A 15,258-nucleotide genomic window follows, 5' to 3' on the forward strand; every position below is an offset into this window, starting at 1 on the left:
TAATGGACAGAAAACAAAGAGTTGTGGTCAATGGATCGTACTCAAAATGGGAGACTGTTAGCAGTGGGGTCCCACAGGGGTCTGTACTGGGTCCAGTGCTCTTCAATTTATTTATTAATGACCTAGTAGATGCAGTAGTGAGCAATGTTGCTATTTTTGCAGATGATACAAAATTGTGCAGAATCATCAACTCTCAGGAAGATAGTGTCATATTGCAACAGGATCTGGATAGGATGGCTATATGGGCACATACATGGCAGATGAAATTCAATGTTGACAAATGTAAAGTCATGCATTTTGGTCGTACCAATGGTCTAGCACCATACAAAATAAATGGGATACAGTTGGGAACATCAAACTTGGAGAAGGACTTAGGAGTACTCATCGACAACAAGTTAAATAATCGTACTCAATGCCAAGCCGCTGCAGCTAAAGCTAACAAAATTTTGGGATGCATTAAAAGGGAAATAAAAACTCGAGATGCTAGCATAATATTGCCCCTGTTTAACTCTCTAGTAAGGCCACACCTGGAATATGGAATTCAGTTCTGGGCACCACATTACAAAAAAGATATTGCAGTTTTAGAGCAGGTGCAGAGACGAGCTACAAAATTGATACGTGGGATGGAAGGTCTCGCTTACCAAGAAAGGTTAGATAAACTGGGTTTATTTAGTCTAGAGAAAAGACGCCTTAGAGGAGATCTAATTAACATGTATAAATACATTAGAGGGCAATATAATAGCTTGGCGGATGAGCTTTTTGTCCCTAGGCCTTCTCAAAGGACTAGAGGACATGAGCTGCGCATGGAGGAAAAACGTTTTAGCCATTTATTTAGGAAAGGGTTCTTTACAGTAAGAGTGGTTAAGATGTGGAATGCATTGCCACAGGAAGTCGTTATGGCAAACTCTATACCTGCATTTAAAGGGGGCTTAGATGCTTTCCTTGCGTTGAAAGACATCCATGGCTACAATTACTAGGTTATGCCTAATGATGTTGATCCAGGGATTTTATCTGATTGCCATCTGGAGTCAGGAAGGAATTTTTCCCATTTGGGGCTAATTGGACCATGCCTGGTGGGGTTTTTTTCGCCTTCCTCTGGATCAACAGGGGTATGTGGGGGACGGGCTGGAGTTGTACTTTGTACTGGTTGAACTCGATGGACGTATGTCTTTTTTCAGCCAAAATAACTATGTAACACTATGTAACTATGTAAAGGATTTAAAGTACATTCATTTCAAATACACAGCAGGGCCTCGAAAGTCCTCCTCCTGTATTGTTATTTTTGGTCACTACCTCGGGGCGGGCGGGCGTGCATGCCTGCCCGCTGCCCTTCTTGGATGTGTAGTGGTAGCCGTTGCTCAGGCTCCACACCGGATTCAAACCTCTCATTCCCCGGCCATTACCCGGGGTCACAATGGCAGACTTGCCCGCCTCCACAGGATTCTCATTGTAGCGGTACTGAACAAGTACACAGCAAGTAGAAAATGTAAATTAAAAACAAAACGTAAGCTTTTTAACAATGCCATGGAAAGTTGAGAAGGAAGTCACACATTACCTGACATCACTGAGTGAGGAAGAGCAATCACGCCATGTTGCGCAGTAGTCCAGCATGGCCGTCACTACACAAACAGCTGTTTGCGGTGCGTTACACAGTGAGTTTGGTGTGTCAGTGTGAAGCAGTACTCTAATTACACTCCCTGTTTGATGTATACACATGCAAGATGTTTGAAAGCACGTTAGGCCTGCAATTTAGCATTCAATGTGATTTCTGCCCTTAAAACGCTGCTTTGAGTCACATCCAGATTTTTCACCGGGACTTTTGGCATGTATCCCACTCCGCCATGCCCCCCTCCAGGTGTTAGACCCCTTGAAACATCTTTTCCATCACTTTTGTGGCCAGCATAATTTTTTCTATTTTTCAAAGTTCGCCTCCCCATTGAAGTCTATTGCGGTTCGCGAATTTTTCCGCGAACCGAACCTTCTGCGGAAGTTCGCGAACCCGGTTCGCGAACCGAAAATCGGAGGTTCGCGACATCTCTAGTCCTGTGCAGCCCCGATCACCAGGGGGGACAGGTAGGAGAGGGAGGGGGGGAATTTCGCCGCGGAGGGGGGCTTTGAGGTGCCCCCCCCCGCAACATGCCTGCCGACCGGAGCGATCAGACCCCCCCTGCACATTATCCCCATAGGGGGGAAAAAAGGGGGGACATCTGATCGCTCAGCATGCCACCTGATCTGTGCTGTGGGCTGCAGAGCCCACCCAGCACAGATCATAAAAAACAGCGCTGGTCCTTAAAGGCTGGGTCCTCAAGTGGTTAAGGGTGATGTCACAGCACAATGCAATAAAGGTACCACTGCCACTGCCAGTAATCCTTCTCCCATGTCCATGCAGGCAAGGACAGGACGCTCCAGCGATCTCATGGTGATGTAGGACATGCGGACATTCTTTAGTCAAACACCTCGCCTTAGCCCTTCCAGATCCACCCTCCACCAACGCCTGGACTGGCAGGTAGCCGACTACCTGGCCTTAGGTGTGGATGTGGACACTGTGAGCAGCGATTAACTCTTGGACTACTGGGTGCGCAGGCTTGACCTGTGGCCAGAGCTGTCCCAATTTGCCATCAAACTTCTGTCTTGCCCTGCCTCAAGCGTTCTGTCAGAAAGGACCTTCAGCGCAGCTGGAGGCATTTTCACTGAGAAGAGAAGTCGCCTAAGTCACAAAAGTGTTCCGTACCTCACCTTTATCAAAATGAATGAGGCATGGATCCCGGAGGGCTACTGCCCGCCCCAAGACTAAGTCAGTCCCCACACACAACATCTCTGGCAGCACGCCATGTGACTGCCTGCCCCAAGACTAAGTCGCTCCCCACACAGCACCTCTGCCCGCAGGCTGCTTGACTGCCTTCTCCGCCACCACCAACAGGGTCCAGGACTCCAGGTGGATTCCCGAATGACCACCGGCTATATGAGTGTCTCGGGGAGGGGGGGGGGGGCACACCCAAGATAATAAGGTTGTTGCTTCATTGTGGACAGACCAAATTTGATCAGCTGGACAGTCATTGTTGTTCTGTCGTTGAGCTACCTTAGCCTGGCGATCATATGGGCTTGAAAACCGCTATTTAGCTGTTTACAGTGCATTACACAGTGAGTTTGGAGAGTCAGTGTGAAGCAGTACTCTAATGCAAGATGTTTTAAAGCACTTTAAGCCTGCAATTTAGCATTCAATGTGATTTCTGCCCTTAAAATGCTGCTTTGCATCAAATCCAGATTTTCCCCCGGGACTTTTGCAGTCTATCCCACTCCTCCATGCAAAAACGCTGATGTTAGACTCCTTGAAACAACTTTTCCATCACTTTTGTGGCCAGCATAAGTGTTTCTAGTTTTCAAAGTTCACCTCCCCATTGAAGTCTATTGCGGTTCGCGAAAGTTTGCGCGAACCGAACTTTTGCGGAAGTTCGCAAACCCGGTTCACGAACTGAAAATCGAACGAACGACCAGCCAATAAGAAACGGCATGGATTCTCTGTTTCCATGGGAACAAGTAAAAAAATGTTTTCAAATTGGACTTGTAGTTTTTGAGAAAATCGATTTTAAAAAAAATGTAAGAAATAATGGCTTTTAAACTTGTATAAACAGGTACAAAGGGCAGAGGTGACACAGAGGGGGACACTGGAGGCACAGGGGGGCACAGAGGAGGTACAGGGGACAGAGATGGCACAATGTTCTGACTTAAAGAAAAATTCCAACCAAAATTTAACTTTATCCCAATCAGTAGCTGTTACCCCCTTTTACATGACAAATCTATTCCTTTTCACGAACAGACCATCAGGGGGCGCTGTATGGCTGATATTGTGGTGAAACCCCTCCCACAAGAAACAAGAAAAGTACGTACTCTTGGCAGTTTCCTGTCTGTGAACCTAGTGGAAAATAGCTGTTTACAGCTGTTTCCAACTGCCAAAAAAGCATGCAGCAGCTACATCACCTGCCAACATTAAAAATGTCACTATGTAATAAATGTCAGAATGTAAATCAGGGATTTAAAAGATTTTGCAATGGGCAAACACTGACTAAATCATTTATACATAATTATTGTAAAAATGAAGCACTTTTTTATTACATTATTTTCAAATACCGTATATACTCGCAAGCAAGCCGAATTTTTCACCCCCCAAAAGTGGCCCAAAAGTTGGGGGGTCGGCTTGCTTGCGAGTGATGTGCCAGGCCAGCATGGGTAGGTGGGTGGGCGTGGTAGTACCCCTCCCCGCTCCCCCCGCGGCCGTCGCCGCCGCCATTACCTTAGGCGTCGCCGCTTCCTTTATCCCCGTCATGCTCCGGTAACTGACTCACAACAGCGCGCCCCTCGGCGGCTGCTGTGATGACGGAGGAAGCCATAGAGAGCGGTTCCCATAGTAACGGCATCGCCGCTACAGGAAGCCGCTCTCTATGGTTTCCTCCGTCATCTCAGCAGCAGCCGCCGAGGGGCGCGCTGCTGTGAGTCAGTTACCGGAGCATGACGGGGATAGAGGAAGCGGCGCCGCCTAAGGTAATAGCAGCGGCGGCCGCGGGGGAGCGGGGAGGGGCACCAATAACCTACCCACCCACCTACCCATACTGGGACTATACTGGGCACAATGCTAGCTATACTGGGGCACTATGCTAGCTATACTGGGGCACTATGCTAGCTATACTGGGGCACTATGCTAGCTATACTGGGGCACTATGCTAGCCATACTGGGGCACTATGCTAGCCATACTGGGGCACTATGCTAGCCATACTGGGGCACTATGCTAGCCATACTGGGGCACTATGCTAGCCATACTGGGGCACTATGCTAGCCATACTGGGCACTATACTAGCCATACTGGGCAATATACTAGCTATACTGGGACACTATACTAGCTAAACTGGGCACTATACTAGCTATACTGGGGGACTACCTACCCATACTGGGCACTTTACTAGCTATACTGGGCACTATACTAGCTATACTGGGACACACTGGGGGGGGGGGGGGGGGAATCACGCGGCCAGCATTTCCTACCCCCGGCTTATATGGGGGCCAATCATTTTTTCCTGGTTTTCCAGATAAAAGTTGGGGGGTCGGCTTACATGCGGGTCGGCTTGCTTGCGAGTATATACGGTAAGTTCCTCTTTAAGAACAGATTCAGGTTAAGAACGAACCTACAGTCCCCAACTTGTTTGTTAAAGGGAACCTAAACAATACCAGTTGCCCAGCAGTCCTGCTGATCTCTTTGGCTCCAGCAGTGGCTGAATCAAACACCTGAAACAAGCATGCAGCTAATCCAGTCTGACTTTAGTCAGAGCACCTGATCTGCATGCTTGTTGAGGGGCTGTGGCTAAAAGTATTAGAGACACAGGAGAAGCAGGAGAGTCAGGCAACTGGTATTATTTTAAAAGGAAAAATCCATATCCTTCTCAGTGTAGGTTCCCTTTAACTGGGGACTACCTGTACAGTAAAGCATAGCTAATGTATTCACACAACTGAAGCATGCATTCAACACAGAAAACATGTTAAAGGATATATGTACTTCTTACCTTGAGGGCCATCAAACTTAGCCTTTTTCACTGTAAAGAAAACGAAAGTAAAATGAACTAATGTAGACAAGAACATATGTTGATTTAAATTAAGAATATGTTATGTAAAAATTAAGGTCAGCAAATAAAAATATGAGAATATTTTATTTGCTACTAATGTTCTAGTAATTATCTGTACTACACAACCAATTTATTATATCATAATTTTTTTTTCGCTTCAGTGTCTCTTTAACCACTTCAGTGCTGCTGCCGCTGCCTGAGGCGCGCGATCGCACGCGCTCCCGCTGCCTGCCGTTACCACCCCCCGATCAGTGAATGGGAATATAATTCCCATTCACTGATCTAAGTCCCCTGCAAAAAGCCGACGGTGTCTTATCAGAGACCGCGGTATTTCTGCAAAAAAAAAGTTTCCCGTCCTCTTTGTAGTTCCTGGAAGCGTGAGCGTATGCTTCCAGGACTTTTTTGACTGTGGCCATCTTGCGGCTAAATAGTAAACTACACCCACATACAATTTTTTTTTTTAAGTATTTCATTATTTTACATTTAAAATTATCTGTTTCCCTCCCACACCAAAAATTACCCAAATACATTTTTTAATAAAATAAATAAATAAAAAAATCACAATTCAAAAAAAAACATAAATAGTTACCTAAGGGTCTGAACTTTTTAAATATACATGTCAAGAGAGTATCTTATTATATTTTTTAAGATTTTAAGCTTGTAAATTAAATAGTGATGGACGCAAATTGAAAAAATGCACCTTTATTTCGAAATAAAATATTGGCGCCATAATTTAAATGGTGTAATAACCAGGACAAATGGGCAAATAAAATACATGAGTTTTAATTATGGTAGGATGTATTGATTTTAAACTATAATGGCCAAAAACTGAGAAATAATGATTTTTTTCCATTTCTTTCTTAATCTTCCTGTTAAAATGGATTTAGAAACAATTCTTAGAAAAATGTACTACCCAAAGAAAGCCTAATTAGTGGTGGAAAAAAACAAGATATAGATCAATTAATTGTGATAAGTAGCGATAAAGTTATTGGCGAATGAATTGGAGGTGAACATTGCTCGGATGCATACGATTTTCGACACTGTAGGCTGAAGTGGTTAAAGCAGGTGGAGATTCACAAACCTGACTCCACTCGGGTGTCCAGAGGGTACTCTTTAAAAAAAATCAAAAAAATCAGCTGGTACCAAGTTTGGCTCTTGCGTGCTGGGGTCTCGCATGAGGATCGGTGCATGTGCCAGGGCACCGAGGTGTGGAAGAGGCTACAAGGAATGGAGGACCCGGAAGTGTACAGCAATGGCAGTGGCCGCAATGATCGGCAGCTACAAGAGGATCGCGGAAAAGAGGAACACAAATACAGCGGCTGGGGCGAGGGGGAGAGGAGTGCGGCAGCAGGATTAGGTGTTATATCTGGAGGTTGTCATTTGAAAATAGATACATGATTACCAGAAGCATTGCAACCAAGGTTGAAAGGGGTGGGGGTCAGCCTGTCAGTGCTAAGACCATATGCTGCACACTGTATCAAACTGGTTTGCATAGCTGTGGTTCCAGAAGCAAGCCTTTTCCAAAGATGATGCACAAGAAAGCCTGCTAACAGTTTGCAGACAAGCAGACTAAGGAAATGGATTACTGGAACCATGTCCTGTGGTCTCATGTAACCAAGATAAACTTATTTAGTTGAGATGTTGTCAAGCATGTGTGGCGGCAACAAGGTGAGGAGTACAAAGACAAGTGTGTCTTTCCTACAGTCAAACATGGTTGTAGGAATATCATGGTTTGAGGCTGCATGGCACTGGGAAGCTACAGTTCATTGAAGTATCCACCATGAATGCCGAAATGTATTGTGACATATTGAAGCAGAGCATGATCCCCTCCTTTTTAAAATCTGGGCCACAGGGACATATTCCAACATCATAACGACCTTAAACACACCTCCAAGACGGCCACTGTATTGCTAACGAAACTGAGGGTAAAATTGCTGGACTGGCCAAGCATATCTCTAGCCCTAATCCCTATTGGGCATCTGTGGGGCATCCTCAAATGAAAGCTGCAGGAGGATGAGGTCTCCACCAGCTTCATCATGGAAGAGGATTCCAGAGTCAACCTGTAAAGTTCTAGTGAACTCCATACCCAATGGAATTAAAGGATACCAGAGCCAAAGTAAATAGGAGAAATGAGGGGAGCAGGCATGTATGGGAAGCCATCCTTATGCTCACCGCATCCCCCCTTTCTGCCCCTCTGATCCTGCTAATTGCCCTCCTGCACCCCTTACCGGGTCGCTGGAGTTGGACTTCACTGTGCTTGCACTGGCCTGGCTGCAATTGTCCTACAGCACACAACCGCGGCTGGTAGCGCTCAGTGCAAGCGCATGACTTCACAATTTCGTCATTTGCAAAGGGCTCCCGACCGCAGTTGAGCGCTGTAGGACACGGGCAGCAGGGCCAGCGAATACTCAGTGACGCCTCCTTTCAGGTCGCCGGAGGGCAATTAGGAGGATAGGTGGGGCAGAAAGAAGAACTGGGGGAGCGGTGGGCACCAGGACGGCTGCTCATATATGTCTGCCCCCCTGTTTCTTTCTCCTATTTACTTCAGCTCTGGTATCCTTTACAGCAGTGCTGGGAAATAACAGTGGGCACACAAAATATTGACACTTTCTGCACAATTTTTAGATTCTTCATTTACAGGTGTACTCACTTTTGTTGCCAGAGGTTTAGACATCAATGGCTGTATGTTGAGTTATTTTGATATATTTGGACAGAAGATGTACACCATTATACAGGTGAAACTAGACAACACTGAAGATATGACACTTTGATATAATGTAGGCAGTGTATAGCTTGTACAGGTGAAACTTGAAAAATTTGAATATTGTGTGTCCATTTATTCCAGAAATTCAACTTAAAAGGTGAAATTTATATATGAAATAGGAACCCTTAGCAGGTATCTTGGATTAATTAGCTGATTAGAGTCAGACACTTTGAGCCTAAAATATTGAACATGTTCACAATATTCTAATAGACTGAGATTTAGATTTCGGGGTTCTCATAAACTGAAAGCGCCTTTTAGCTCCAATTTAATGCAGCCAAAAGAAAGCATTTGTAACCCCATTTCTAGTAGTTTGGGTCACCCTAAGCTGCTTGGTTACTCTGTAACCCCATGCGTATCAGCCTTTGACAAGCGATAAGGTTACTAGGCAGCAAAAAAGCATCATGGTGCAGCCATGGCCATGCTCAGATATGACTGAATGTGGTCACCTCTACACTACTTGAACAGAGAGCCAGCAAGCACCTGGCCAGAGCACAGGAGCAGCTGACAGGCTATGAATTCACTGCTTTCAGCCTCCTGTATAAAAGAGCCATAAGACAGGCAGATAAGGAAAATACAGCACAAGGTGAAGTCACAGACAGAATAATGAAAACACTGCAACCCAGCTAGAATGCCAGCACTACTAGAAAAAAAAAACAGCCTTTGCTACCTCAATAAAGCGCTGAACATGATTTAAACTAGCTATCCAATTACTTTTCAGCGAGGACACATGCAGGGAGCTGTAACTCACCTCTCTGGGATCCACATGCTGTCTCTATCGTCTTCCTCCTAGGCGTCTGTCACATTGGTAACAGCGCCCCCCTACCATGACATGACACCTATGTCATCAGTGAGGCACTGTTACTAATGATTAGAACGCCTAGGAGGAAGACAATAGAGGCAGCATGTGGATCCCAGAGAGGTGCGTTACTTCCCATGGGAGGGTGGGAGTTCTCTGGCTACCTATATACTGTGGTAGGGGAGGGGGCACTCTGGCTACTTATACACTGTGGGATTGGGCAACCTGGCTACCTACATATTGTGGGAAGGGGCACACCTTGCTACTTATATACTGTGGGAGGGGGCACTCTGGCCACCTATACTGTGCGAGGGGAGATTGCACTCTGGCTACTTATACTGGGGGTGGGGAGGAGGTACTTTGGCCACCTATACTGTTGGAGGGGGGCACCCTGTCTACCTATACCATGAGAGAGGAGGAGGCTCTCTGGCTACCTATACAGGGGGGGGGAGTGGCTCTCTGGCTATCTATCTGGGGGGGGGGGGCTCTCCAATGTCCATATTACAGACTTTAGTACATACCCATATCTATTAACTGTCAAGATGAGACAGAGGGATAGTGTTTTTTAGGGTTTTTTTTTTAGGGTTAGCACGCCAGTGAAAAGCCACTTTACACGTGCTAACATGCTTTGCATGCGCTAATATGCGCGTAAAAGTTGTGCGCACACCGATTCACGTGCAAAATCAGCCACTTCGTGTGCTAAGTGACGTGATAAGCATATTTTGCACGCGAAGCGGTGCGCACAAAACTTTACGCGTGTAAACTTTTACGCATGCTAAAATAGCACGCGAACATGTGAGAGATCGCGGAAAAGCCACCACATGTGCTACTGAGCAGGCGGCTGATTCCGCGTCCAGTGCGGCGGTTTGCACGCGGAAGCGTGTCTTTGGTAGCAGGGCAGAACGCGGAAAATCCGCCGCATGCAACAACAGTAAGGCGGCTGGTTCCGCGTCCAGCGCGGCGGTTTGCACGTGGCAGCGTGTGTCTGGTGTGGCTGAGTCTGTTAGTGCACATAGACTTAGGAATACGCGCGCGCTGAGAGGCAGAATTCTTATACTAAGCAGGAAGAGTCAGCTGACCACGCCGATCAGCTGACTCCTGAGCGGGATACTATTGGTTGAGCAATTAGGGGTGGTGCTGGAGAGCACTACTCCATATATAGTTCCTGCTGGTCACTTGCAAGTTGTCTGCCGTTGCGATCACTACGTGGAAGCACTCAGACCTAGTCAGATCCTCAGTGTGTTTGAACCAGGTGGACCTGGGAATACACACTTAGCCAGATTATTTGAATTGTATTCTGTTTATGCTTAAGCTAGTTCCAGGGTGTAGATACCAAGGACCTCACACCCAGCTTAGGGAACTGTGTTATCATCTGTGTTATACTTCAGACTAGTGTGTTGCCGACCCGGCATGCCCGACCTCGAGAGCTATCTCTCCCCTTAAAAGAGATAGTCTCCAGATCAGTTAGTGACATCCATCTTAGGTGTCATTCACTCCTAGGTCCTTCCCGTCTCCAGCCTGACTCCTCCCCCCGGAGAGCCTCAGGCTGCTGGAAGGTTCCTATTCTCCCAGAGCTGTATCTCTATATTGTATACCACCTGCTCAGCAGGTACATTACTCAAAGTATTACTGTTACACCAAACACTCACTTATCCTTAGGTGTCCAGAGGTTAGCAATATATCTGATTATCGGTGATACTGCAGATCATCAATAATCAGGTATATATCTGCATTCTTGGTGATACTGCAGATCACCAATAATCAGATTCTCTCTGCGTGCTGACACCAATCGTTACAGAACAGTAACAGCTTTGCAGTGCAAACTACTTAGCACCCTAGTTTGCACGTGCAAAGCTTTTAGGCGTGATAACTGAGTTATCACCCTTTTGTGAATCAAGCCCCTTGTATTTATTCTTTTCCGGGTCAAAGCGTTCACTTCCTGACTTGCGTCAGGGAGTGAATTAAAACATCGGTCTGCAAAAGCGCTTTAGAAAAGCTCTCTAAAAAACCGCAGCACACAGGCAAGCGCCTAGAGGTGCTAAAAAAATGGTGCACAAAATCTCAAAAAAGCTTGCGTTTGCGATTTTCTATTTTAGATGTGAGCAAGGCCTAAGAGTTGTTAAAATGTGGAATATCTTACCACAGTAACAAGGTTTGGGGTTGGATGCTTTTTTTTACTTTGCAGGATATCCACAGTTATGACTGCTAGCTGTAGGAAGATAATACCTTGATATGATACAGTGATTGATATGATTGGTAAAGTTAACCTTGATGATGAACAAGGTTGCAGTCTAAGAGGAGGACATGCTACGACACCTCCAACAGCTCAACCCCAGGAAAGCCTCAGGCCTGAATGGTGTGTCATTGATCTGCCTGAGAACCTGTGTGCAGCAGCTAGCTCCCATCCTCACCTCCATATACAACAGGACCCTTACAGAAGGCAAAGTTCTCTCCTGCCTTAAAAGGTCCGCAATTATTCCAGTTCTTAAGAAGCTGGGAAACACAGAGCATTATAACTTTAGACCTGGTCGACAACACTGGGCAACTCAGAGTTGACTCCACTCTATGTGCATGGGTCAAGGACTTCCTCTCCAACAGAAGGCAATTGGTTAAGCTTGGTAGCCATTCCTCCAGTGAGAGAACTACCAATACAGGAGCACTATGAGGTTGTGTACGTAGGAGCATACAGGTTTGTGTATTATCCCTGCTTCGTTTCTCCCTGACAACTGTACCTCATCCACTGACTCTGTCAACGCCATCAAATTTGCAGATGACACAAACATCATCTGCCTCATTGACAGCAATAAAGTGCATGCTTACTGCAGGGAGGCTGAGAGAATATGCAACTGGTGCAAGGACAATAAGTTCATCCTCAGCGCAGCAAAAACTGTTGAACTGATTGTGGACTTCAGGAAACATCGCTCCACACTCTACCTGGTCCTCATTGGAAAGACAGAAGTCTCCAGGGTACCATGCATCCAGTTCCTTGGCACAACCATAACTAATGGCCTAAGATGGGGACAAAATACCCCCAAACTTCAGAAGAAGGCACAGCAGCGGTTGTTCTTCCTGTGCCAACTGAAAAAATTGGATATGCCACGTGAGCTGCTGACCAGCTTTTACACCACTACCATTAACCATTTCTGGCGCCCGGACGTGAAGCTCACTTCCAGGCAGCTGCTCTGCTGCGGTGCCACGCTTCGGTGCGCTCCCGTGTGCGATCGCAGGCATGCCCCCGTGCTGTCCCCCGGTAGCCCTGGGATCAGTGAACGGGAACATGGTTCCCGATCCCCGATCCGTGTCCCCAGCAGGAAAACCGAAGCGCTCTTTCAAGAGGCTTCAGTTTTTCTGCACGTAAAACTTTCCGCGTCATCCTTGTGCTTCCGGTTAGCGAGAAGCACAAGGAGAAAAAAAAACTGAAGGTGGCCATCTTGTGGTCAAATAGTAAAACTACATCTACATATTTTTTACATTACAATTTACACATATAATAACATTAAAAATTAACTGTTTATTTCCCACACCAAAATATTACCCAAATAAAATTTTTAATGGAAAAAAAAATTACAATAAAAAAAAAAAAAGACATAAATAGTTGCCTAAGGGTCTGAACTTTTTAAATATGCATTTGAAGGGGGTATACAACGAACATTTTTTAAATTATAAGCTTGTAAATAGTAATGGACTATATAAATATTGGCGCCATACCTTGTGATAGGGACAAAATTTAAATGGTTTCATAACCGAGACAAACGGGCAAATAACATACATATGTTTTAATTATGGTAGCATGGATTATTTTAAAGCTATAATGGCTCAAAACTGAGAAATAATGAATTTTTTCCATTTTTTTCTTATTAATCCTGTTAAAATGCATTTATAAAAATATAATTCTTAGCAAAATGTACCACCCAAAGAAAGCCTAATTAGTGGCGGAAAAAAACAAGATAAAGATTAATAAATTGTGATAAGTAGTGATAAAGTTATCAGCGAATGAATGGGAGGTGAAAATTGCTCTGATGCATAAGGTGAAAAATCCCCGCAGGCTGAAATGGTTAAATACAACCTCTGCTCTCTGTAATGATCTGGTACGCAGGTGCAAGGTGCTAGCGATAAGTATAAACTCCAAAGAGTAATTAGCACAGTGGAAAAGATAATCAGATCGCCCCTCCCACCACTAAAACTCCTCCACAATTCTAGAATAAAGATGAGGGCCACCAGGATTTCACAGGCCCCCCACCAGCCGGCAGTCAAGGCTTCAAGCTTCTTCCATCAGGCCGCTGCTACAGAACCATCTCCTCCATAATCACCAGGCACAGGAGCACCTTCTTCCCTCAAGCAGCCCTCCTACTGAACTCCATTCCCCCAAATCAGGTCTGCCCTCCTGTCGTTCTGTATTCCCTTAGACAGCAAAATTCCCTAGCCGCTCACTCACTTTCCATTCTTCCCTGTACGGCACTTCACATTTACCCTTTTCTCAATGCAAGTCTACCATGCTCTAAATATATGCCTCTCATTATTTTTGTTTGTCTCAATGTATTTTTTGCTTGTCTTAATGTATATCTCCAATGTTTGTCAATGCAATGTCTGTCATATGTACTACTGCCAATACCACGTGAACCACAAATAATTCCAAGCATGACAATCTTCGTACTTGGTGAATAAAGCTATTCTGATTCAGATTATGAACTCTAGTTAGCACTCTTGCCAGGGACACTAGCTACATAAATGCAGAGAAAGAGAATACCACCACACACTCACAAGTTAGACACATCTAGACACATCATACTCCATCACCACCTTGTACAACACAAATACGCATGGAAAACTTAAAAGCAATGGTTGTAGCACAGGTCAGATGACTAATCTGATTCTTCAGGGCACTTCCATGTGCTTCCATGGTGTGAGAAAGTCTTCCATGGTGTGAGAAAGTCTTCCATGGTGTGAGAAAAGAGGGCCAAGCCCCAAATAAGAGAGTACTACATGATCAAACAGAACCTCAGTTAGAATTATTTTAAGCACACATAAAGTGGTAGTTTTATAAATGATTTACATTTGCTGTCTGTTTTATTTTATGTACACACATTTGTTTTACAAACTCATTATCTGGAGGGACCAACTGGCAAAAAGTTTATCCTCAACTTGACCCCATGCACCACTGTCTCTGTCAGCTGGAATCCCTTCCCCTTCCACCCTAAGCAAAGCTCAGGCCTCAACATTCCTCTTTGCATACTACTGGATGCAGCTCTGGTGATGTCACACTCATTGCATAAATGGCAAGATAGACCAAGGGACATGTTGAATCTCATGTTAAGTACAGGATCCGTTCATACATGTCCCTTGTGAATGGATCCATTGTCTCCGTTGTGGTGAGCAGAATGCACCATTGTGCAGTACAAGAACTCTGGACATGTCACACATAGCATGCTATGTATGATATGTCCAATGCAACAGATACAACAGAGACTTAGTGAACAAGTGGAGATGGGAACCAAGCATGAGTTTTGCATCACAATGCCAATGATTTTATTCATGTTAGTTTCTGTTCATATTTTTATGTAACACTTTGGTGAATCAAGAGAAGTGTGGTCTGGTGTTAATCAAGGAGCAAAAATGCAGACATTAAATCAGCAAACATTGATTCCGGTGATACCTTACTACTTATTGTATGGTTCTGATACAGTTCTGTATAATGCCTGAAGAAGAACCTTAAAGGACCTCTGTTGCGAAAATCTTAAAATTTAAAATATATGTAAGCAAATACAATTAAGAAGTACATTTCTTCCAGAGTAAAATGAGCCATAAATTACTTTTCTCCTATGTTGCAGTCACTTACAGTAGGTAGTAGAAATCTGACAGAACCGACAGGTTATAGACTACCCCATCTCCTCATGCGGGGTTCACAGGGATTTCTTTATTTTCAAAATGGATTTAGTGAATGGCAGTTGCTCCGTCCAAATGCCAAAAAAGTGTGAGGTGAGCAGGGAGGCTGGTCAGCATCTTTGCATAAATCTTTTTCAGGGAATGTCTTTATAAAGAATAAAGGTCATGCTGAGAATCCCCATGGAGAGATGGTCTAGCCCAA

At 44.9% G+C, this 15,258-nt stretch overlaps 1 protein-coding gene across 12 annotated transcripts in view; it reads right to left on the reverse strand.

Moving 5' to 3' along the window:
- The window catches only part of UNC13A (unc-13 homolog A), a 384,964-nt gene that overhangs the window by 366,519 nt on the left and 3,187 nt on the right, over positions 1 to 15,258 (reverse strand). For all 12 annotated transcript variants that reach the window (XM_068233882.1, XM_068233881.1, XM_068233874.1 and 9 more), the window contains exon 2: positions 5,554 to 5,583. In XM_068233882.1, coding sequence (XP_068089983.1) covers positions 5,554 to 5,583 — 30 coding nt within the window. The remainder of the gene's footprint in view (positions 1 to 5,553; positions 5,584 to 15,258) is intronic.

This window comes from Hyperolius riggenbachi, chromosome 1 (genome assembly GCF_040937935.1).
Source record: "Hyperolius riggenbachi isolate aHypRig1 chromosome 1, aHypRig1.pri, whole genome shotgun sequence".
NCBI classification, from domain to species: domain Eukaryota; kingdom Metazoa; phylum Chordata; class Amphibia; order Anura; family Hyperoliidae; genus Hyperolius; species Hyperolius riggenbachi.